The sequence below is a fragment of the Lytechinus pictus genome, chromosome 16 (assembly GCF_037042905.1).
Source record: "Lytechinus pictus isolate F3 Inbred chromosome 16, Lp3.0, whole genome shotgun sequence".
Classification (NCBI taxonomy): domain Eukaryota; kingdom Metazoa; phylum Echinodermata; class Echinoidea; order Temnopleuroida; family Toxopneustidae; genus Lytechinus; species Lytechinus pictus.
This window is the reverse complement of record NC_087260.1, coordinates 1824288-1851214: the sequence shown is the minus strand read 5'-3', so window position 1 is coordinate 1851214 and position 26927 is coordinate 1824288. Positions and strand designations below refer to the sequence as shown.

Here is a 26927-nt window from a genome sequence, read left to right as displayed (position 1 = left end):
GGGGGTGCGGTTTATACACGGTGATAGGTCTGAGCCAAGCCAATCTCGGCCTGATACCACTACCAGTTTACAACTCGCGTCGGGTGGCCGAGCGTAGCCGCTTGGGGCAATGCCGTTTAGAGGGGCATGAGCCGCGGGTATAAAAGGGAAGCAACTATGACTACCGGTATCTACCGTAAATGTCCCTCAAAGTTAGATTACGGTAACAAACGCACCTACCTTCATGAAACTGACATTTTGAATGGTGTGACTTTGTCTTTGTTGTCATTTATTAGTCAACGCGGCAAAGTTCAGACGCCAATCGACCGAACAGCGCGGTGCGGCTAGCCGAATAAGACACGCATATATGTAATGTTTATCGCAACGTCAACGTAAGCAGGCGCTTTACCGTTCCGTGGCTGTTATAATGTTTGACAAATTATTGGTATTATTTGACAATTTTGTGTTCCATGAGGAGGGAGGTAAACGGAAGAAAGTTAAATTTCTTCTCTTTATCATTTCCCCACGTTACCTTTTTTCTCTGTGTTTTAAACTCCAATTTCTTTCATTTCTCTCTATCATCCATCATCTTAAAATCAATCTTCAATCCCCGTCTTCATTCCTTCCGACTTTTTATTTTTTAAAATTATTATTATTCATTTTATTCCCGCCCAGATCTCCCATTGAAAATACGGTATACCGGTACTAGCATTTTTTTTCCTATTTGCTGTCTGTAAGATACCGCCACACACGTACTGAGAACTACCGGCAGTGGTTCAAAGCAGACAAGAAAAACACCTGAACAAAATCGCAAATTTCTCGTATCTTGAACCTTCCCATATTCCCGTGTCTGAAATTCAAGTCAAGACATAGAATGCTAGACAGAATTCTGAAAGCAAAAGTGGGGCTGTGATGCAGGAAATATGGTATGAACGATCTTCTCGAATGGGTGAGCCCCCATGTTGATGCTGGTATCGGTACTTGCAATGAACACAGGTACCATATGTGTGTGTGTGAGGTGAGTGTGTAGTTGGCCAATAATGTCGGCAATTTGCAGATATTTTGATTTTTTTTTTTTTCATTTTTGGTTCTTGACTCTTTCTTAAATATGCATATTAGAGATAGAAAGTCAGTTTGATGACTTTTTTTTTTGGATGATTTTTTATGCATTATGCTCACGCGTGGGAATAGTGCCTCTTTCATTTCAATACATTGGCACAGCACATTGTACAAACAGCACAGACTCAGTTTTTTAATTTATCCAAGTTAGGACTTTAGACAACAAGATAGACCTGGAAACTTGACTGCAGGAACAACTGTATTTTTCCAGTAGATGCGGTATAATTAAAGGTATAAAGGTTGTCCTTGGTACATGTATGAACAATATTTTACTGTGACCTCTAGTATGCTCACTATATTTTTATTCTAAATTATGTTTTGTACATAGATCAAAATGATTAAAGTGTTTTTTATTTATCTTAAGGTAGATCTATGTGCGAATGTCGCTGCATCGTGATCCTGAGCGCTAATTTTGGCTGCACAGGCCGTTTGCGGTTTCACTTCTTCTTTCTCCGTTGACTTCGGAGATCAGCAGAGAGATCCTGCATATATGTAGTACATGTAACTTAGTATGTATTGTAAGAAAGGTCAGTCAGAGAAGGTAGATGTATTCAGCAGAGAGGACTAGGATTCAAGTGGCATCGCTTCTGTCTGGCTCTCTCCTCGAATATGGAGTTAACTCGCTGGGAATTTTATGTATTGCTCCTTTAAAATTCTGCAACAGATATGATTTGATTGAGCTGATTTTCGATATCGGGTTCAAAGATGAAACAGACTTTCACTTTCAGGCATCCATATGATTAATGTCAGTGATGTTGAATTCAAAGAAAACTTTTTTGAGGTAAGATTAAGAAATGATAATAACTTTATTCTTTGAATTTGTTGAAGGCCGATGACTAGAATGCATGTACATGTATTGTACCTCTGCAGACTACACAGTAAGAGTAGGCCTAAAACTTCTTTTTGGAATTGAATTTCTGTTGATTCATATCCTTTGTGCACCATTCATATTTACATGTACCGTAAGTAACGGTGTATTAACCGCACCTTTTTCTCGGCGGGACAGAATCAAAAGTCGGGGGTGCGGTTTATACACGGTGATAGGTCTGAGCCAAGCCAATCTCGGCCTGATACCACTACCAGTTTACAACTCGCGTCGGGTGGCCGAGCGTAGCCGCTTGGGGCAATGCCGTTTAGAGGGGCATGAGCCGCGGGTATAAAAGGGAAGCAACTATGACTACCGGTATCTACCGTAAATGTCCCTCAAAGTTAGATTACGGTAACAAACGCACCTACCTTCATGAAACTGACATTTTGAATGGTGTGACTTTGTCTTTGTTGTCATTTATTAGTCAACGCGGCAAAGTTCAGACGCCAATCGACCGAACAGCGCGGTGCGGCTAGCCGAATAAGACACGCATATATGTAATGTTTATCGCAACGTCAACGTAAGCAGGCGCTTTACCGTTCCGTGGCTGTTATAATGTTTGACAAATTATTGGTATTATTTGACAATTTTGTGTTCCATGAGGAGGGAGGTAAACGGAAGAAAGTTAAATTTCTTCTCTTTATCATTTCCCCACGTTACCTTTTTTCTCTGTGTTTTAAACTCCAATTTCTTTCATTTCTCTCTATCATCCATCATCTTAAAATCAATCTTCAATCCCCGTCTTCATTCCTTCCGACTTTTTATTTTTTTAAATTATTATTATTCATTTTATTCCCGCCCAGATCTCCCATTGAAAATACGGTATACCGGTACTAGCATTTTTTTTCCTATTTGCTGTCTGTAAGATACCGCCACACACGTACTGAGAACTACCGGTAGTGGTTCAAAGCAGACAAGAAAAACACCTGAACAAAATCGCAAATTTCTCGTATCTTGAACCTTCCCATATTCCCGTGTCTGAAATTCATGTCAAGACATAGAATGCTAGACAAAATTCTGAAAGCAAAAGTGGGGCTGTGATGCAGGAAATATGGTATGAACGATCTTCTTGAATGGGTGAGCCCCCATGTTGATGCTGGTATCGGTACTTGCAATGAACACCGGTACCATATGTGTGTGTGTGAGGTGAGTGTGTAGTTGGCCAATAATGTCGGCAATTTGCAGATATTTTGATTTTTTTTTTTTTCATTTTTGGTTCTTGACTCTTTCTTAAATATGCATATTAGAGATAGAAAGTCAGTTTGATGACTTTTTTTTTTGGATGATTTTTTATGCATTATGCTCACGCGTGGGAATAGTGCCTCTTTCATTTCAATACATTGGCACAGCACATTGTACAAACAGCACAGACTCAGTTTTTTAATTTATCCAAGTTAGGACTTTAGACAACAAGATAGACCTGGAAACTTGACTGCAGGAACAACTGTATTTTTCCAGTAGATGCGGTATAATTAAAGGTATAAAGGTTGTCCTTGGTACATGTATGAACAATATTTTACTGTGACCTCTAGTATGCTCACTATATTTTTATTCCAAATTATGTTTTGTACATAGATCAAAATGATTAAAGTGTTTTTTATTTATCTTAAGGTAGATCTATGTGCGAATGTCGCTGCATCGTGATCCTGAGCGCTGGTTTTGGCTGCACAGGCCGTTTGCGGTGTCACTTCTTCTTTCTCCGTTAGCTTCGGAGATCAGCAGAGAGATCCTGCATATATGTAGTACATGTAACTTAGTATGTATTGTAAGAAAGGTCAGTCAGAGAAGGTAGATGTATTCAGCAGAGAGGACTAGGATTCAAGTGGCATCGCTTCTGTCTGGCTCTCTCCTCGAATATGGAGTTAACTCGCTGGGAATTTTATGTATTGCTCCTTTAAAATTCTGCAACAGATATGATTTGATTGAGCTGATTTTCGATATCGGGTTCAAAGATGAAACAGACTTTCACTTTCAGGCATCCATATGATTTTAATGTCAGTGATGTTGAATTCAAAGAAAACTTTTTTGAGGTAAGATTAAGAAATGATAATACCTTTATTCTTTGAATTTGTTGAAGGCCGATGACTAGAATTCTATTAGAGATAGAAAGTCAGTTTGATGACATTTTTTGGATGATTTTTTTTTTTTTTTTTTTTCATCCGAAAATGGGGGGTGCGGTTAATACACCGTTACTTACGGTATTTGCAAATATGCCCCATTGTGCATCTGTTCTATACCTCTTCAAAGAAATATACTACGCGGCGCATATTAAATTGCTCTTATATGAAATTAATCTTTTTATCCCAAAATTGTGACTTTTGAGCTTCTTGATTACTACTTGTCACTCTCAAAGCATGGAGCTATTAATACAGGAGATCCTTCTTCCAATTCCTCTGTTAATCCTTTCTTATCGCTTCCTTCTGGCGAAGGAACGATATCTAGCATCAATCGGCGAGCCGCCAGGCAAAAATAAGAGCCTGCTTACGTAACGCGATAAGCCCCGATCGTAAAATCAGAGGTCGGTGATTTTTTTTAAGGTCCTTGCGATGCACCGCTGTAAATGACGTTCTCGGTTCTCCCTCTCAATTTCCCTTTGAGCTCTGTTTTTTTTTTCAAAATCGAAACACGACTTGCTGCTCTTCCAACATCCATATCTCTTCGTACGGATTCCTGATGTACGTCTTTGATGTATGGTTGAACTTCTAGATGATCCCCTTTGCATACATACCAAATACATTACAATCTGATTCAACCTAGCCACATGTATGTTGGAGAAATTTGGATATTAGTCATTTATGTATGTTTGTCTTTCTTGCTTTTAAACCTCTTCCCATACGCTCCTGTCTTAGAAATTACACTGAGGGGAAAAAGCATACTTCGAACTTGATTTCGATGCTAAGATTATTTGTTCGGTCTTTTACGCCTTGGAAAATATAACGCCGAATCTACGGCGCATTTGTACGGCAATTGTCGCATTATCGAGTTTCCTCGGTGCCCCATGTACTCCTATTTGTGTTAGTTGAAGGTGAATGTGATGCCGGAGCTCCGAGCTCGCGTGCTCAGCTCATTCACACGGTACAGGCCTCAGCTTCGGACCGTTTCGGAAAATATTAGAATTCATGCATTTGAAGAGATAGATCTAGACCTAACTTTTATTGTCCGTCGTCTGTCGTCCGTCCGTCACAAACCTAATGACACATAACTCCACAACCCTAAGTCGCTTTTCAACCAAACTTGGGTGGTAGATGGACTTGGACCTGCATGTTATGCTGCAGTCGGAGGTCACATGGTTAAGGTCAAAGGAAATTTTCAGGTCAACGTTAAAGTTTACATGCAAGACTCTCTTATGACACCTAACTCTGCAACCGTAAGTCACTTTCCAACAAAACTTGGATGGTAGGTGTACTTAGGCGACCTGCATGTTATGCAGTCGGAGGTCACATGGTAAGGTCAAAGGTCATTTTCAGGTCAACTTTCAAGTTTACGTGCAAGGCTCTTATGGCAAGTGTTATTCCATCCCAGTCATTTCACAATGAAGTTTCGATACAATTCTGTTGCGTGCCCTCGCAAATCACGATATTTCTGGTTATTTTCATAAGTGGGCTAGACACAAAATCGCTTTTGCCTTGTATTTCGTTGATTATGATCTGTAAATTTTATTTATATTAATTAGCCATTGGGTCCGAATATCAGCATTTTAAATTGCATTCGATCAACTTTCCTATCTGATTTATGGCTGTTTTACGAGTGGCCTCGCCTTGGCTTAAGTGTGAAAGTACCGTGATGGACCACCCTGCTGTGATGGGATTAGCAGTGCCCTGCATGGGGCAAAGCATTCGAGAAGGCCAGATCTTTTTATGTTAATAGCTCCATGTTCAAAGGTTGGCAGCTCTCAAATTGGATAAAAGCTCCTGCTTTTGTGCGTAGGGTTATACACAGTTATTTAGAGAAATAGCCAAATTTCAGTGGCATACTGTGTTTGGTAAACGTAATCTGACACCTGCACGGTTGGTCCGATAACGGTAAATTTGGTATCAATATGTGGGGAGAGGATCAGAAAAAAAGTCATGAAATTTAGTTTCGAAATATTGAGGCATTATGAAGTACCAACAAAAATTTTACAGGGGGAGCCATTATGCCCCCTTCCCCCCCCCCCCTTCCCCAGAGTATTTGGGTTAACACTGGGTGAGGAATTATGATAAGTCGGTTTTTCCTTCCCATTTTCACTCACCTTTTGTATTTCTATTTCGTAAATCTTTAATAGATTCCTTGATCGTTCAGCCTCATTGGACGAGGATTCAGGGAATCATGGGAAACTGGCCTTCTGTCCTCTCCGATGAGGGAAGCGATGTCCACAGCGAGAGCGACGTGAGAAGCGACAATGAGAGCGACAGTTGGACTTCCTGTGATCAGAAAGAAGAAGAATTTTGCTCATCAGACAAGAGCTTCTTTTCTGAGGATGAACTCCTCCCAGTCATCGACACTGATGAAGATGACGATGCTGCTCCCCTTGGTGAACTGTTGAATACCAGTACTCCTAATATCCTGTCTGTTGGAGAAGATGGAGAGTTTTCAACAGACAACATTGATCGATATGATCCAGGTAAAAATACAGTTATGTTATGAATTATGTTTGGGCTATATTCTATGGATTTGAACATATTTATTTCAGTAGATCTTCCTACCTTAATTGTTGTGCCTCCACCCACCGTAGGTGATTACCATAGACATTATGATTTGTTTTATTTTATTTTGTATTTGTTGTTGGAAGGGGGATCTCTGTCAGGGGCTATTTTGATATTACAAGGGCAGAAACCCCCTCAGTCTCTAATTTTGTTCAATTGCTGTCGTCGTGATTAATATGATTTTGTTTTGATATGACAACCATCTCAAAGAATCCATGTTTGTTCTTATCTTGCCCATATTTGCAATAGCTTCCGAGTACCATTCCCTTTATTTACGCGAAGATGTCTGTGCAAGGTTTTTAAATCACGACTCGGCTCAAGAAAGGGAAATCCCCTATAGCAGCACTGATGATAATGATGAGGAGGACAACGATGTCGAGGAGGAGGATGACGTTGATGAGGAGGATGGCCAAGATTATCACAAGACAAAGATAGCCCTCTGTCCTGAAATGAAGGATGATCATGATGATGATTTCTCAAGCATTCCGCTACCCCCTCCCTCATCGCCATATGAAGCAACATCACTTGAGCAGATGCAACGGTAATTATTTATGTATGATTGTTCTTTAAAGTCCATGGTCTAATTTCCAGGGCCTTGTTCACAAAGCTTAGCAATTGGTCAGAGGGCTGATTTTATGATTGATTATACACAATCATGAAAGCAATCAATGGTAGAAATCTGCCAAATGAATTTTCACTAAGAGCCACATGGACAGGGGGGTGTTTCACAAAGATCTAAGTGTGACTTAGAGTCGCACTTAAATTCCCAGTTGCATACGGTATAAAAGACATCGCCTCATTGGTCAGATCATTCGCACACGGGACGCGCACTTGTGCGTATCCATCAATCAGATTGCGCGTTACATAATATGTACATGTTGGCATTTAAGTGAGACTCTTAAGTCATACTTAAATCTTTGTGAAATACCCCCCTGATGTGCTATTTTTGTCTCACCTGCATAGCAGAGTGAGACTATAGGGGCCAATTTTCCGACGGCAGTGGCCACTGCGGCAGGGGCGTCAACATCAAATCTTAACCTTTAAAATGACAGCATAACTTAAAATGTATATGGACCTAGTTCATGAAACTTGGACATATTAAAAGGTTAATCAAAGGTTATCAATTAATCGTGCACTTGATTTTCACGATTGATTGTACATTGTAGTCATTGGAATCGATCAAAGAAAAATGTTCTATAATCGTTGCTAAGTTTTGTGATACGGGCTCCAGGTCCCATAACACAAAGGTTAGTGATTAATCGTTAGCTTGATTTTTCATGATTGATTGTACATATTGTAGTCAGTGTAATCAATCGTAAAAAAAGGTTCTATGATGATTGATATTGTTACGGGCCCCAGATTTATGATTGATTTCTGGACCTAAAATTGACTTGCAAGTTGCAATCAATTACAAGTTTCATGCAACCAACCATAAACCTGTACATGTACGTGCAAACTTTCTTGGTGCAGGGTTACGGCTTGCCTGAATGCTGACCAACAGGAAACTGTCGTCAAGGAAACCATTGTTCCTTCTGTGAGTTGTAGAGAAGAATACCATGCCCCTGGAAGGGTTGTTGCGTGGGAAATAGATGTCAGCGACATGGCAGGAACCAAAAAGGCTTCCAAGAAGAGAGCACCAAAAAGTAAGTAGGGGTGTGAGAGGTACAAGTCTGCTGTGCAAACCCTTCACTTGAGATAAAAGAAAGCTCCTGGCTGAAAATATTCATTTCTAAATAAATATAGTAAAATTCACGGAGCAAAATGCTGACAATTTCATCAAAATTTGATAACAAGTAGCCATGTTATTGAATTTCAAAGTTTAGCAATATATTGTGAAAACATTTATATGCATGTCGTCATGAATATTCATTAGATTGACTGATGATGTCACATCCCCTTTTTCCATTTTCTTATGTTATTACTTGAAACTACACTTGTTTCATTATTTTATACATATGTCAATGATGTTTCTTCCTTGTAACGAAATAAGTTGCAGCAATGAATATCTAATGCATTTACTCAGTTGTTAGTCCAATATTTTTGGTTCTTGAAGAAAAAATGTAAATAAACCAATTTCATATAATAAAATACAACAAAAGAACAAGTGGGGATATGACATTATCAGTTTGCTCATTGAATATTCATGGAGACATGCCAAGAACTATTTCACCAGAATAATGCAAATCTTTAAAATGCCATAACTTTGTTATTCAGTCTGATTTTGATCACATTTTCAGTGTTTTGTTTCTAATAACTGAGAATTGATATATATTGTAATGTCATGGTCTGAAAATTCTCTTTTTTTGTTTTCTATTGTGTTGTGTTACAGAACTTACCAAGGTGAAATCCAAGAGCGATCCATCTGCAGAGAGTGTGTACATCCCACCGACTGTATCAACAACTCCTGAACTCCTGGCTCAGAGAAAATGGTTGGACCAAAAGAGATGGTATGATGCTTCCTCAAAGTCTTGAATTTATTTCATTATTCAATTTGATTCATGTATGTTCCACAGATCAATAGAAATTACATCAAAATAGCATGATCATCAAAGGCAAAAACACACACAAAAAACTAGATTTAGGGTAAATTTCATACGCTTATTTGCATAATTAATTGATAACAGAAATATAAACTATAAGTTTTCTTTTAACATTTTACTACACAATCCTGTAGTTTACATCCGGCTCTACGCATGTGCATAATTTTCATGACGATTCATTCATTCATTCATTCATTTATTTATTCATTTTTCCAACAAATTTTACAATGCAATAATAACAATATATAAAACATAACATCAGACAATATAAATGACATAAATATTCAAATAAACCAAATATAAAAAATATACACTTGATACAGAAGATAATATTTCCAATTTGATAATAATATGCAAGATATGTTGGAAAAATGGAGTGGCCCACTAAAAAGCAAAGCTTGTAAAGGGTGGACCACTCAAAAAGAAAAAAAAGTATAACGTATAACACTTAAATCTATATGGGCCAAAAAAAGCAGCAATACAAAAAAGATAATGAAATAAAGATATAAAAAAATAATTATAAAGATATGAAAAAAATAATTATTATAAATGAAATAAATATTAAAGGTGAGCAGAGACAACAAAGACAAGAAGACACAACAAAGCAAAACAACAACAACAAAAGATAAGACACACAAACAGAGTAAAAATAAACAAACATTGCTGCACAAACTGCGAAAATCCGAAGAAGGGAGAATTGAAGAGAAAGGCAAAGAGAGAGGAGAGAGAGAGAATGAGAGAAGTGTAGTCAATCTAACACAATCACCGAGGGTAACCTGTAAACAGGTAAACAATAAATAAATAAATATATCATAGAGGTAAAGGAATCAATGTGGGGTTTTGTAAGACTGCAACAAAATGAATTTTAATTTTCTTTTAAAAGAATTAAGAGAAGGGGAAAGCTGGATATCAGGGTGAAGAGAATTCCAAAATTTTGGGCCACTATATATAAATGTATTTTGGGCGCACAGCGTTCTGAGCATAGGCAAATGAAGGTCATCGCGACGTCTAGTAGGGTAATTGTGTGAGGAGCTGTTTTTTAAGAACATGTCATGAAAAATAAAAGGAAGCATATTATTACTGTATTGGTACATAAATTGGCCAAGCTGGAGTAGGTAAAGATCACTGATCTTCAAAATTTTGTTTTCGAAAAAAATAGGATCAGTGTGGGAACGTGCGTGAGAAGAAAAAATAATCCGAAGTGCTTTCTTTTGCAGCAATAAAATCCTGTTAAGTAAAGTTTGATGTGTGTTTCCCCATATAAGAAGACCGTAGTGAAGATATGCTAATACTAAAGAAGAGTAGAGTGTGAGTAAGGAAGTCGACGGGAGGAACATTCTTAATTTATTCATGACACCAATATTACGAGAAATTGTTTTGCAAATACTGTCAATATGACACTTCCAAGAAAGTTTATTATCTACAGTGACACCTAAAAATTTAATATTCGATACACATTCCAATTGAAAATTATCAAACTTAATAGTGTTAGGTAATGAATTTAAGGTGTTACTGTACAACATGTATTTTGTTTTTTTCAATATTAAGAGAAAGTTTGTTACTTCTAATCCATTCGAGTATTTTAGACAGTTCTTGATTGATTGTTTGAACAAGAGTGTGTGGGTCTTTATCAGAAATAAATAAATTGGTGTCATCAGCAAAGATTATGAAAGACAAAATTTCGGATGATCTGCAAAAATCGTTAATATACACTACTCAAAAAAAGTTAAGGACCACTTTTTAATGTGTGTATACAATTTTCAAACCGGGTGTTGTATTTCTAGAAATACCCGAATATGGCTGTCTTGAATCTCCTCAAACACCCTGTAACAATTTCACACATGGGTGGTTTCAGTTGTTGCATGATGTCTCTCGCATTATTGCATATCCTGAAAAGTGGGCCCATTGTGAAGTGGTACAAATGTGGATTCAAATGCATTTTCTGTCTTTAGTCTCTACAATCAACAAATTGCTGACAACAGCAATGCCAAGATACAGCTGTCCAGGATGCCATCAAACACAATGAAATCAATTTCACACATGCAGTTCTTTCATGTCTCTTGCATCATTGCAATGTGCCCGTACAAAAGTGGCTTCCAAAGCATTTTCTGTCTTTAGTCTCTACAATCAACAACTTGCTGACAATAGCAATGCCAAGATACAGCTGTCCAGAATGCCATCAAACACAATGACATCAATTTCACACATGCAGTTCTTTCATGATGTCTCTGGCATCATTGCAGTGGGCCATAAGACAAGTGTCTTCCAAAGCATTTTCCGTCTTTAGTCTGTACAATCAACAACTTGCCTACAACAGCAATGCCAAGACACCACCTAAGTGAAACAGATGTAGCCAGAGCCCTAGGGATGCTGGAAGCTGGCCTCAGTCAGCGAAGAGTAGCCAGAATGATGGGCGTGTCACACAGTGTCATTAGCAGAGCAAATCAAAGACACCGAGAGACAGGGCTATACTCCGAGAGACCCCGCAGTGGCCGACCAGTTTCGACAACCCCTAGAGATGATCGCTACTTGACGAATCTCAGCCTCCGCAACCGCTTTCACAGTGCACGCCGCCTCAACAATGACTTCGCTGCAGCAACTGGAGTGATTGTTTCCACTCAAACAATCCGTAACCGACTTCACAGAGCCAATATGCATGCCAGACGGCCAGCTCAGTGTGTCCCACTCACCCCTGCTCACAGAAGAATTCGTCTCAACTGGGCCCGGGAGCATCTGTTCACAGATGAGAGCAGATTTTCCCTTGACCACAATGATGGACGTTCAAGAGTCTGGAGGCGACCAGGAGAGAGATTTGCAGACCCCTGTATTGCAGAACATGACCGTTATGGGGGAGGCAGCGTCATGGTGTGGGGAGGCATCACCTACGCCAACCGTACTCGTCTCTACGTGGTCCCAGGGGGAGCAATGACAGGAGTGAGGTACAGGGATGAGGTCCTTGAACCTATAGTGGTGCCATTTGCAGAAAATGTGGGACAAAACATCATTTTCATGGATGAGAATGCCCGTGCCCACCGAGCTAGGGTGGTGACCGAGTTCCTTGAGGGCCAGGGGATTGAGCGTATGGAGTGGCCAGCGAGGTCCCCGGACTTAAACCCGATAGAGCACGTCTGGGACATGATGGGGAGGAGTCTCGAGCAGCTCGAAGCCCATCCACTTGGACTGCAGCAGCTGGGTGTGGCTCTGGAGGCTGCATGGGATGCACTGGACGTCAGAGACATCAATCGCCTCATCAGCTCCATGAGACAGCGCTGTGAAGCCGTTATTGCTGCAGGAGGTGGTCACACTCGTTACTGAACTGCCTGAAAGACACTCAGACATTCGTTTTTACCACTTCATGTCGGTAGCTGATACCCCTCGGGGCCCACTTTTCAGGATGTGCAGTGATGCGAGAGACATTGTGCAACAACTGAAACCACCCATGCGTGAAATTGATTACAGCGTGTTTAAGGACATTTAGGACAGTTGTACTGAGGTATTTCCAGAAATAAAGCACCTTGTATAAAATCTTTATGTACGTTTTAAAAAGTGGTCCTTAACTTTTTTTGAGTAGTGTATATTATGAAAAGAAGAGGTCCCAAAAGGCTTCCTTGTGGCACACCACAATTAATGTCACATAAGTTGGAAGAATGGTCATTCAATGAAACAAATTGTTTTCGATTGGAAAGGTAATTCCTGAACCACTCCAAGGCCTTGCCACGTATACCATAATGAAAAAGTTTGCTAAGTAATATTTCGTGGTTGATTGTATCAAAGGCCTTGGAGAAGTCCAGGAATATACCAACCATGTGAGAAGATTTATCTAAGGCATGAGCTACCTTTTCAATGAATGACAGCAGAGCATGAACGGTACTGTGTTTTTCTCTAAAGCCGAATTGAAAATTTGAGAATATATCATGATATTTTAAGAAAGTGAAAGTTCGAACATATATGATTTTTTCTAAATTTTTTGAAAAACACGGTAGTAAAGAGATCGGATGATAATTATTAACACTCAGCCTGTCCCCCTTTTTATACAATGGGATAACTTTAGCGATTTTCATAGTATCAGGAACTTGCCCGTTAATTAAAGATAAATTAAAAATATGAACTAGGGGAACAACAATGAATGGAATAATTGATTTTACTATAATATTATTAATATCGTCATATCCAGAGCTTTTCTTGTTGTCTAAGTTAGAAACAATGTCCATGACTTCATGATTATGCGTTGGATTTAAAAAGATCGAGCTTGGGTTGGAGGGACCAAGAAAATCTGAGAAATGCCCGCGAGAGGGCGGTATATTGTTGGCCAAATTTTTACCTATGGAAGAAAAATGAGTATTAAAAGCATTTGCTATGTTACCAAAATCTTGAATAACCATATCATTTGATGATATTTTTGTAATGTCAATTTTGTTATCCGCTATGTTCATGGCTTGTTTAAGAATTTTCCAAGTATTTTGCATATATCATGTTTATGTAATTCTAGTTTATTAGTAAAATATTTTTTCTTTTCTAAGCGAATTATTCTCGTCAATGTGTTTTTGTAAGATGTATATTTATCTCTATTTTGTTCAGTAGGTTTTGATTTGTATTTATAATATAGGTTATTTTTTCGATTTATTGAACGAAGTAAAGATTTTGATATCCAAGGAAGTCTAGGAGTTTTCTTGTAATCATTGTTGTTGTTCTTTCTTTGCTTTGGAAGAAAGGTATCCATGTGCCTATTAAGTAAAGTAATTAAATTATCATATGAAGAGTTAACATCAGTTGAATCAAGAACACAAGACCAGTCCACATTTTCTAAACTATCATTCAATCTGGATAAATTCCGTGCGTTAACTATACGTCGTAGGCCGTGAATATTATTGGGTTGCGATAATTTGTAGGAAGTCATTATCGGGTAATGATCAGTTGTATCTGAAAGAATAATGTATGAATCAGGATGAGGAACAACATTGGAAAAAATATTATCAATTAAAGTACTAGATAAATTTGCAACACGAGTGGGTTTGGTAACAAGTGGCAAGAAAGAGGCAGACAAAAATGTTTCTATAAACTCATGTGCAATATTATTAGAGGCACATTTAAGAATATTTATATTAAAATCTCCCATAATAAAACAATCTTTATTTTTAAACATATTATTCCGAAGTATGTCAGATAAACGAGCAATAAAATCGTTACCGTTAGAGCTGGGAGGGCGGTAAACAACACCTACAATAATATTCCTACCGCCTGAAACTTCAATTTCTAGAAAAAGAGATTCCATTATATCATTACTAATTGAAATTGTTTCGTGGACAAAATAACGGAATTTATGAAGAATATACAACGCGACGCCTCCACCCAATCTCCCCTGTCGGTTTTTAGTAACAAGGTTATAATTGTCAATAGAAAGTGGAAGGTTGGAGTCCTGTGAAAGCCAAGTCTCTGTTAAACCTATAACAGATAATGGTTTAGGAGAGGGATTATTTAAAAGCAACTGTAATTCATCAAAGTGTTTGTTCAGGCTTCTTATATTAAGATGAAGAAGAGAGAGTGTGTCACAATTAAAGTTCATGGTAATGTTGTCAAATTGAGAAACTGTAATATATTTACTAAAATGGTTATTTGCTGGATCGTGTTGACCAAGATTAAGCAGCAACTCTTCGGCCGATGAATTGATTTGATCAGCTATAGAATCATCATAAGTACCTAGAGAATTTGATGGAGTTGTGCTGCTTGGACTAAGAGAGGACCTGAACAAATCAAATAAATCATCGTCTGTTATAGAGTTAAAAGCAATATGATCATTCAGCGTAGCCATGGCAAAACGGTGAATTACTGAAGCCAACGGTGTGGTCAGAAGACTGGTAGAAAGGAAAAGAAATCATGGGATGAAGAGTGAAAGAAGGACAGATTTGAGCAGCAGGACAAACAGAAACACAGTGCTCACAAAAAACTAACATATTAAATAAGAACATGGATAGCATACTTACAGTAAGCAATATATATTAAAAGAAAAAGGGGAGAACAAGAAGGAGAGAATTATTAAGTATCCGTCTCTCCTGATGGTTTTTCTTGTACATCAAAGAAAAAAATTAATGAGGATATGGAATGAATATAAAATAAATGTATCAAAAACAGAATAAACAATTCGAAATAACGACCAATAAAAGAATGAAAGCTATAGCAGGTAAATAATTGAGAACCTCGAGAAGTATCATAAAATCGTATCACTCAGGGGGAAAAAAATCTTACGTAAAGTGGAGGGGGACAATAACATTAAAAATGTAGAAAAGAAAAAAAAATTCATACAAGGGAAAACAAATCAGCAAATCACCAGGATGTAACAGTTAAGATAGGGTTAAAGAGGAATCCAACCCAAATGAAAAATTGTTTTTATCGTAAAAAGAAAAATCAGTACACTGTGAAAGTTTTGACAAAGTTGGACAAACATTGAAAAAGTAATTAATTTTTTAAAGTTTTAAAAATTGGATTTCGTTATACCAATGGAGACTTCAAATTTGGCCGCATTGGTGATGGTTTAGTGATGTAAGGCAAGGACCACTCTCCCATTTTAATCCAATACATAAAATTGTTGAAATGTTTTTTCAATAGTTTAATTTCAAACTGTATTTTTCTTTCATGAGGATATAAAGCATTCTGCTACATTGGTTGTGTTTAGATTACTGCCCCAGGGGAATAGTCAAGATTGGATTCCCCTTTAAAGCCAGGGTATATGCTCCATTTATTATGATTATTTTCCTTTTATAGGTTTTGTATGAGCAGACCACAGTACAGCAAATCCTGTGGTCTTTCATCTTTGGTGTCCTGTTGGAACTACCTGTTCAGTACCCTAGGAGGGGGTACCATGCCTCCCATCACCCAGGAGCAGGCCCTTGTCGTCCTGGGCTTTCAACCTCCGTTTGGAGAGATCCGCTTTGGGCCTTTCACCGGCAATGCCACACTCATGAGGTTCGTAGATCATTCATAAATGATGAAACAAAGATCAGCAACCATGTTGTGGGCAAAATATGGTATTCTGATAATTAATTTAGGTTTAAACCTAGTCTTAACCAGTATTTAAACCCCACATCTATGGAATGATGGCTTCATAGTATTTTTTCCATATTCGTGTCAATTATAACATACTAGTTTATCCATTAAAATTTATTGTATATTTTTATATTCCTACACTTCCCATTTAATGACTTGATTATTTTGTTGACAACATTTTGCAACAGGATAAGATTAATTTTTGATTGGTGAATAAGTTGATGATTGGCACTCCATAACAGTGTGGACTAAGTGAACCCAGATTTAACTAAACCATAGCTATCAAAATGCCACCAATGGGATTTGTAGCTCTTCAGGTATGACACAACAAAATGGTTTGTGTACTTATTCAATAGCCCATATTCTGAAGTCAAATTTAACTCAGCGTTAAAATTATGGGAAGCCAAAAATCAAAATTTCTTACATTTACTGTTCTCTATTCCAATTCTTTTAAAGTGAAGACAAATATCCTATTAATCCTTCTCAGACAGTTATTTGAGAGTCAAAAGAGCTGATACATTGAACCTCTACTGTAGAATTGTGTCACAATTTTCTATCCATAGTTAATACCTTTGTTACATTTGCTCTACGGCGGCCGTACGGCGAGTCGAAAACAGCCGTTTTAACATTTTTTGTACCAGCTGCATTATAGGTGGTTTGAATTAAAATTAACAAAACGGCTGTTTTCGACTCACCGTACGGCCGCCGTAGAGCAAATGTGACCAAGGTGTAAACCACAAATTCAGACCAGATTAAATTAGACCCGAATGTGGAATTCAGGCCAATGAGATTAGTGGCAAGAAGTCAACGGGAGACCACTATTTTGGTCTCCTGCTGTAGCTGTACAGCAATCACTATCATATAAAATGTCATCAATTTTGATTTGTCCTGGTGATGTTGGACAAAACAAGAAGGTTACACATCATTTATTTCAGAGTTGACGTGTCAATGTACATTCATTGACATATTATGCTCTGAATATAAATATGTTACCGAGGTTTGTTCTAGAGGACTATTGTGTCCTGCATGAATGCATCCTTTGGCTTATTTAAATTGATACAGAACAATTTACTTTCACTATCTTGTGTAATATAATGTATTATCACCCGTATCAGACATCTGAGCTGGTCATTTACAAAACCGTATTTCCCTGTATTTTATTATTATCAGGAAGGGATAGGTATATTGTTTGTATTTTCCTCGGTCTCAATGCGCGTATTGACTTTGCATGCAGAGACGACGCAAAATATACCTTTGTATTTTCCCTGGTCTCACATCCGGGCCTTTGAGGATGCGAATGAAGTGATACGCTTCATAATGTTCCGCGCACCAACGATCTACGGCATAATAAAGACAACGCTGGATCTGGGCGCTTGCAAGTACGTCATAATGGTAAAGTGCAGAGCCTAGACACTGATATTATCATGACACAACAGAACTCTATTCTTAAAAGATATCACCGTTATCATGATTTTTGCTCTAGATATCTGATTTGGATGATAATAAAAATATTGACTGCCCTTCTTTCGGGGAACATCAAATATATTGCCCTTAAAAGACCCATATTGCCCTCGTCTAAAGACTCGGGCCAATATGATTCTTTTGCTGGCAATATATTTGATGTTCCCCTCAAGACCAGTCAATATTATATAAATATATTATTATATGATCATGGATGTACCAAACTTTATTTTAATGATTATTATACTTGGTATAATAGTGGTGTGTTGGCTCAGTTTGTCTTACAACTAGGAGGTCGGAGTTCAAGCCTTGGCCGCATCAGAACAAAAGACATTAAAAGATGTGAGTTGCTGCTACCCTGTTTGGTGTTTAAGGGATAGAGTAATGTTGATCTGGCGCTGCACAGTGGCTTTCGGGCCCATTTTCAGAGGAATTCTATTGGATTTTCTTTGTGTGTATCTCTTGCAGATGGTTTAAGAAGTTAAATGATCATTATGGTGTGCGTGGAAGAGCTTACATCCAATACAAACCCCATGGAAGGGGTAGAACAATAGGAAGGACTTCAGATGAAGGGTTACATCTATTACAACAAGGGTTAAAGGTCAGTACAAGTCCTTTTGTTGTTTGGTTTTATGGTGCTCTCATTCAAAGGATAATATATGCACCAATCAAGATTATCTTATCTCACTTTACTGTTTTTATTTCATTTTTTTTCATAGATAAGGCCTTATATTTTAAGATAGATTTGGGGGGATATACATGTATGGCCAAAATTTGGAAAAAAAATTATATTGCAAGTGCATGCAAGCTTTGTTACACTTAATTCACACTGTAAAAGATAACACCTCTTTGCTTTATGAGGCAAAATCTTGCCGGTGCCCAGACATTGAGCTAGAATATTTTTATTTCATTTCATTTATGAGTGTCCACTTCAAGGCAAAATAGAATCACATATTTAAACAAATAAGTTTTGTGGCATGAAAACAACTTGCATGCCATAAATACATGTACAATACATGCATACCACTGAAATTACAGAAATAAAATAAAAAAGAATAAAATAGTAAGACATGCAGAAATGTTGTGAGTTTTGAATAGTACATTATTTAATTCAGGTTGAAAGACAAACAGGAAGTATTGTCACAGAAGAAAATGTTATTTGTCATCCCTAACTTTGTCGCTTACTCACCCCTTGGAAGCAATTTGGGAGAATCAAGGGATTCCCAGTCATTCGAATCGTTCAAAGCTTCCCTCGAAACTTACCTCTACAATACTTCCCTTTAAGTTTAACTTTAATCTTGTCAGTATCAAACAAATAATCCTTTATTTTTTTGTTTGTGTATGTGTAGCAATTGTACTGCTTTATTATTCAAACATATATATGTCATTGTATTTATGGTGATTCTTTATGTTTAATTTAAGCATTCCAGCTGTTGGATTAATAAACGTCATTGCTTTTATTATTATCATTATTTTGTATTTCCAACTTTAGTAGGAGTAGGCAGTTTTACCTAATTTGTAATATGATAATACTACACACAGTGCACACAGTCAATTATATTAATGTACATGTATGTTACTTAATCGTTTTGTAAAGTACTTAGAAACACCACGTATTTAGCGCTGTATAAATACAATATATTTTTATTATTATTAATGTAAATAGTGTTCTTTCTACTATTTGAAGCCCTTAGTATATTCCGTACCAGGGGCGGGCCGAGTTGGGTTAGATACAATCCCAATTCATCTGCCTATTTGCACAATGTAGGGCCCTTGTTGAATTATGCAATATTTTCCGTCTACAAGCATAATAAGGTAACACATTTGAAAAATATCAAATGTAATTATTTGAAATTTACTAGTCACATATGTTCCAAAAAAATAATGTTGAGAGAAATAAAAGAAGAGAATACTAGTATTACCGGTACTTTACAACGTATGTTACAAAATGAAATGTACTTCTGATTAATTTGTAAGTTACAAATTAATCAGAAATACATTTCATTTAGTATCATACGTATACTAGTATTCTTGAATACAATTCGTTTTTTTTTTTTTCAAATAAAGAAGACCAGTTTGCTCCATACAAACACTTAGTCTTCTTTTTCAAAAATGTCTCCTTATGACTATTTTTTATTATTTAATTCTCCATAGGATTCCAACATGGCCTTTATATACCACTGTCATAATCACTATTTCTGTCCCATTGGATATGAAAACGTGCCTCTGAAGGCTGTAGATGCATACAGGTCAGTTTCAATTTCAATATTTATTTGCCTGTTTGGTTATAAAGTAATTTGATGGGTGGGGAATTGCATTTGCTTGATGGGTTGTGTGAGGGGGGGGATTAGAGATTACCATATTTTCAAATATTCTTTCCCCCAAAATTAAATGTTTTAAAACCCTTTCGGGGGAGGGTGATTAGTCCCCCAACATTTTTATAAATTCATAATGCGAGAAGCTCTCACCTGGAATTTTTGTAACATTTTTTTTTGGGGGGGGGTTCTTGGGCATTCATTGAGCCCCATTATGTGAAGCCTGCTTATGTGGTTCTAAAGTTCAGCTTATTTTGTACCTAGAAGTCTGACCTACATTCGCTCAAAATTTTGATTTCAAATTGTGTATTCAGCAAGAGTGAATGTATGATTATTTTGGGGAGTTTGCTTTCATTGTGCTTTCATCAATGAATGTTAATAATTCCATGCTCAAAAAAGTCACCAAAAGATTTATTTTCAAATCCTAAAAAAAATAAATGTGAATATAATGTTGTTATCATATGTAATAAACTTCAAAAAATTTATAGAATACTTAATGAATAGGTATTTTAAGAAAAATGTTTTATAGTGTTTTCATACTTCTTCTCTCTAGCGAGGGGGGGGGGGCTTTACATTTTGAGTGATAAACATGTAAATAGATTTCTTCTCAATGATGGTTTGCTTACTCTTAATCCTTCAGGGACCCTTTACGGTCCAATGAGGTTGAGACATGGATACTAATTGGTGATCCAAGTAGAAAACACCCAGGAATACACTGTTTCAAGTAAGTTTGTAGATATATTTATTTCATTTTATTTTATTTTATTTTATTTATTCATATATATGTTTATTAATTAATTAAGTTATTTATATATGTATGTATGTATATATGTTCGTTTGTTTTTTCGTTAATTTGTTTATTTATTTATTCATTTATTGTTTTATGCGTGTTCACATCATTCACAATTATATAAATGAGAATAACGTGATACATGATTATTATAGGAAGACAATATTACACCAAAAGAAAAACATTACATAATCTCTTGTTTAGAGAACATACAAAGGTCTTGCAATATATATTAAGCTTTCAAAACCATATGTTACCAGCCACCCCAAACCAGTGAATATTCTCTCTAAATTGCCAAAATAATAATTGGGTCTTTAAACAGGAAATTGTAATATTAATATATCTGAGAGAGTAATTTTGATTAGCTCATCCGGCCCGAAGGGCCAGATGAGCTTGTGGCGTGGCGTCCGTCCTCTGCTGTCCGTCCACAATTTCAAAATGCTTCTTCTTCGCCATTAAGTCCGATTTCAATTCTGTTTGCTTTATATGATAGTACTAGGTGGGGGATTCAAAACTTCTACACAGAATTTTGAAACTCCTTATATATGCTAATTTATGCGCATTTTTCAAAATTCACAAAAAGTGATTTTGAATTTTTTGCTTCCATCTGGTAGAGCTTCATGAGGTTCATCAAATTTCTACACAGAATTTTGACTAGAACATTTTTTATGCTGATTTATGCGAAATTAATTTATGCATATTTTTAAAAATTCACATAAAATGCTTCATCTTCTTTAATTGTTGACCGATTTTGATTTTTTCTTCCATCTGGTAGAACTTCATGAGGGTCACCAAAATTCTACATAGAATTTTGAAATTTTCAGTAGAAAATTATTCATGCTAATTTATGCAAAATTTATTCATAAATCAGAGGAAATGCCTCTTCTTTATTTGTTGACCGATTTTAATTTTTTTTTCTTCCATCTGGTAGAGCTGCATGAGGTTCACCAAACTTGTACACAAAATTTTGAAATTTTTTAAAGGAAATAATTTATGCAAAACTTATTCATAAATCACAAAAAATGTTTTATCTTCTTCATTTTTTAATCTATTTGCATTTTGTTTGCTTTATATAATAGCTTGAGGTGGTGATACAAAATTTCAACACAGAATTTTGAAACTCATTAAATAGGCTCATTTATTCAAATATTTTCAAAACTCACAAAAATACTTAATTTATTTTTTGATTGATTTTGATTATTTTTGTTCCATCTGAGAGCCACATGAGGTTCACCAAGGTTCTACACAGAGTTTAGAAATTTTGACTAGAAAATTATTTATGCTTAGTTTATATGAAATTTATTCATAGATCATAAAAAATGCTTCTATGTCATTTCTTCATCAATTTCAATTCTATGTCCTCAATTTATGTCACCAATATAATTCACTACAGTGTCAACTGGGCTCAAATTAAAATTGTGTTAAATTTCATTGTGAGATGCCGGATGAGCTCCACATCATTTATGTGCTAGTTCTTCATACTGTTAAAATTTGGATTTGTAAAATTGAATAATAGACGGGATGCAAGAGTTTCTTTTTGTTGAAAGGACAAGTCTACTCCAACAAAAGGTGATTTGAATAAAAGGAGAAAAATCCAATCAACATAACACTGAAAATTTCATCGAAATCGGATGTAAAATAAGAAAGTTATGACATTTTAAAGTTTTGCTTAATATCACAAAACAGTTATATGCACATCCTGGTCTTTATGCAAATGAGGAGACTGATGATGTCATCCACTCACTATTTCTTTTGTATTTTATTATATGAAATATTTTAAAACGATTAATTCCTCCCTGAACATGTGGAATTAGCATTGTTTAATACTACATGTATACGGTTTAGTCAAGTTGGTCCTTATTGTCAAATTTGTAAAAAATTAAATATTGTACAATTCAAACAATAAAAAACAAAAGAAATAGTGAGTGAGGGACATCATCGACTATCTCATTTGCATGTCACTCAGTTGAGCATATCACCGTTTTGTGAAAAATAATCCAAACTTTAAAATGTCATAACATTCTTATTTTACATCCGATTTTGATGAAATTTTCACGGTCAGACCACAGGTCCCTATGCTAATGAGCAAAAAGGCCAGATTCATCCAAATCATCTCGTGGCTGAATCCTCCTTGCAAAATCTCGTGATTCGTGAGATTTTCTTTCTCTAAGAATTTACCTGTTTTAACCTCAAGTTAAATGAAATATTATTGCACCATCTGATAGAGTAAATGTTACTCTTTCATATTGGTCATTTATTTTGTATACAATATTTTGTTAAATAAGTAAATTTCTGGCCTGAAAATGTGCCTCAAAACTGAATTTTCTTCCTCTGTTTTCTTTTGCAAATTGTGCAAAACTTTTTATTTTGAGCCTCAATGATATCTATATCACCATAAAGCTGAACTTCTGTACTTTCTCATAATGCCACTCTTGTTATGCGGTACCTTTTAATCGGGTCAAGATCACACTTTTCCCACCAAGGTACAAGACGAGATTTCTGAAATTTTGTACTTGCATGAAATCCAGAGTTCTGATTGGCTGGATAAGGTTCACAGAACAACAGGCCCGGGGTATTTGAGGAGATTACCACATGGGAAGTGTGACCTTCCCATGAACCCAGGCACTAGAACCGTTGGAATTTGCCACTGTGTGGTCTCTTTGACCAATCAGAGTGCAGTATTCTTGTTTTCAAGCTGCTTTATGTACTTGGCAAATGAAAAGTGTGATCTTGACCCGATTAAACCAATTCTTATTTTGAAACCTATATCATTTTAAAGCATACATATTCAGCTTTATCATGATCTAAAAATCATTTGGGCTCAAACAAAAATAAAGTGTGAAAATAGCAGCTTTTGTCAGGTAAAAATAATTATTTTGTAGCATATTTTAGATCAAAATTTTAACCTTTATTACAAAATCTTTGAATAAATTAAAACACATGACCTGAAAGAATGATTCTTCTTCTTTACAATGATACCTAATTCATGAAATTCGATGCACAATTAGAGCAGCAATGACCGAATGAAAAGAGGTGTTTTGGTCCGCATCAAGCTCATTAAATATGCAAAACATCTCAAGTCATGAATATCACTTGGATGAAAGAAGCCACTTTCTTGGGACCTGCCGTCTGACTGTTCAGTGTTGTGCTAGTTTGATTTTTCTCCATTGATTCAAATCAACATTTTTCTGGGGTGGACTTGACCTTTAAGGACCGCTCGGATGATCTACAAAAAAATTGCACAGCATGCACCTCTTATGCTTCAGTTAACCCCAAATTTCAAACTTTTTTTAAATCTCCGTATTTCTTAAAGCTCTCACTGAATTTCTACTGCATTCAGTGTGTGGATTAATGTTGACTAGTTATATATAAAGCGTAGGATGTGCCTTTCCAAGCTCAATGAATATCCTGATCATTTTGGGTGACTTATGGTTGGCTTTGGGGTAGCAAGTCACCTATAGATCATAGAGTACCCCCCCCCCCCTTGCCAAAAAAAAATTAATAAAATAACTTTCTAGGGCTTGATTGAGATTTACAAATTTGTCTCTTTTTAAGGCCAGAGCAAGGGGGTGACTGAAATATTAATCACCAATTGGAAATTTGCTTTTAGGATTTCACACGCAGTGAATTCAGCTTCAACAAGGACATTCTCTTCTGTTGCCCTATATATTGTTTTCTCAATCCTTGTCGATCTTGCTCTCTGCTATTTGTCAGTTGCATTCATTTTTTGTTCTCCATGTTCCAGTTTGTCTTCCATTTTTTTAATTTTCCATTTATGTTTTTTTAGGTGGGAAGATGTCAGCACAGATTTAAACTGCCAGAGTCCTGACTATCTCAACATCCGCAAGCTGCATCTTGGTGTCCAGCAACGGCGGACAAAGAGAACCGGAGGCAATCTTCACTGCATCATGGCCTTTTGTCGAAGTGCTGGCTTCCTGACCAGGCCTGTCAAGAGCAAGAAAGGTGGAGCATCAAAGGACACTTCCAGGAAAAGCAAGAGCAATGACGAGGCCGGGTTTGTAGCGATGCCAGGACGTAAGGTTGGCCAGAGTAAGAGCGAGGAGGTGATGCGAAGCGAAACTTTAGGAGGGAACGTGTCTTGTTCGCAGAATGGGAAAGCTGACAGTAGTGATGTCAGCAAGCACGTCTCTTCCGACAATGCAGGTCATGTACGACTACGTAGCAGTGAAGTCAAAAGTCGTAGATCAGAAGTCATTGGAAGGACTCAAAGAAAAGGTAAGGTTCGAAGGCAAGGGGCAAAGGCTTCAGATGTGAAGCAAGAGGAGATCGATGTGAAGAGTTCTGATACAAACAAGAAAGTTTTTCGAAACAAGAAATCAAAGAAACAGAAGACAAGCAAGGGCCTTTCCGCAAAAAGAAATGAATCCAATCCCCCATGCCTCTTTGATGCAGAGATCAGTGAAGATCAGGTTGACCTTACGTTGCCATTAGCTACAGAAGACACTGGTGTGGGTCATAGGCAAGCTCTCAATGAAGAGATGGATGAAGTGGACAGGTTCATCAAAAACGTATCCACTTGTTTCAATCAAAGCCTGAGTCCAAGTGACCATGCAGATGTAGCAGCACTGAAGGAAGTCATGAGTAAGTCAGAGAACACCCGAAGGGTCGACACTCAAGATGATTGGGTGTTGCTGGGACAGACCAATCAAAAAGGAAAGGACACCAACCGCTTGACATCACCAGGTAAAACTGTCATGGGGTTGTCCAACTTCAGAGGCATGGGTGTAGATGATGATGACCTAGCTAATGTTGATGATCTGCAAGGTGAACAGGAGGCAGATGGTCAGGTATCCGAGCTGGCCAAACATTTAATCGACCGGTATCTGGTGTCCATCATTGATTCCATCGACAAACAGAAATGTCACTTAACATGCAATGCAGGTGACAACTAAGGAACCTGAATTATGTGCCCTTTTCTTATTTGCCCAATATGTGCTACATGTACATTATAGAACTGTGCCACATAGAAAAGTGGCCTTACCCGAAGAATATTGAAATGTTAAATTCTGCTGGACATTCCTTGGACAATAAAATTATGTCAAATTGTTGTCCCTAAATTTACTCTTAGTCTAAGTAGCCTAACAGTATAGTCCATATTTTCTGTTTTTGTCTCACCTGAGCAAAGTTAAGTAGTTTGGGAGAGACCTAGTGATCACTTTTCCTGTTGGTCTGTTAGTCTAGTGGTTTGTTTAAAAAATGTTCAAGTGTTTTTTCAACATGTACTCATTTTTTAATTTCTGCATCAGTTTATACTTGGTACAATGATCCTTGGGTAATACCATATGTGTGTTCATGAGGATAAGGTCAAAGGTCATCTAGGGGTCCAAAGATCATATTGCCTACTTTTATTGGTCTCAAAATCAGACGAGACTCGTTCTCGAACCACCTTTTTTTTTTTTTTTTGCAGTTTCCGTGTTTTAAACACAATGTACATGTAGGTGGCATAATGTACGAAAGAAAGATAGTCTAAAGCAAAACGCAATAAGTTTCCAGTTTACATGTACTGCAGTATGTAGATGAAAGCTTTGTATCCCTATACCCTGTATAGCCTGGGCTATTTTGAAATTGCATAGTCGGGGGGGGGGGGGGGCAAAACAGTCCTCCCCTCCCAGATCTTTGCACGCACGTCACCCATATGACCTAATCTCTGCAATTCAATTGTTCGCAGCTGAGTGTAATTTGAAATTTTCAAAATACATGTTTGAATTACATGTAATTTTGTTGAAAAATAATATTATTGTTTTGTTTGGGTGGTTTTTTTTTTGCCAATAGAGTGTGCTGAGGAATTTGTTTTTTTGTTTTTTGTTCGTAAACCTTCACCAATTATTCTTGGCATTTTGAATTTGATGCAGACATATATATCCATTATGTCTGATAATATACATATATGCTTGATTATTTTTTGTGTCAAGTTATTGAAAAAATAGAGAAAAAATTATGTTTGTAATAAATTAAATATTTATAAATCGTTTGCCTATGCCGGAAAAATAATTTTGGCATCCTTTTTCTTGGACACACTGTTTACCTGTTGCCATGGTGAATGTATCTAGGACATAATATATTGTAATTGGCCTGATACTGATATTGCTTCTATTTTCCAGAATTTTT

At 36.8% G+C, this 26927-nt stretch overlaps 1 protein-coding gene across 1 annotated transcript in view; it reads left to right on the top strand.

The window, feature by feature from the left end:
• Window positions 1-26406, top strand: part of LOC129279628 (uncharacterized) — a 35916-nt gene extending 9510 nt beyond the window's left edge. The window contains exons 2-10 of the mRNA XM_064111033.1: window positions 6231-6569; window positions 6901-7192; window positions 8122-8294; window positions 8981-9098; window positions 15951-16151; window positions 18162-18294; window positions 19848-19942; window positions 20649-20732; window positions 24586-26406. Of these exons, the coding sequence (XP_063967103.1) occupies window positions 6275-6569; window positions 6901-7192; window positions 8122-8294; window positions 8981-9098; window positions 15951-16151; window positions 18162-18294; window positions 19848-19942; window positions 20649-20732; window positions 24586-25711 (2517 nt within the window). The 5' untranslated portion in view covers window positions 6231-6274 and the 3' untranslated portion in view covers window positions 25712-26406. The remainder of the gene's footprint in view (window positions 1-6230; window positions 6570-6900; window positions 7193-8121; window positions 8295-8980; window positions 9099-15950; window positions 16152-18161; window positions 18295-19847; window positions 19943-20648; window positions 20733-24585) is intronic.
• Window positions 26407-26927: the final 521 nt, after the last annotated feature.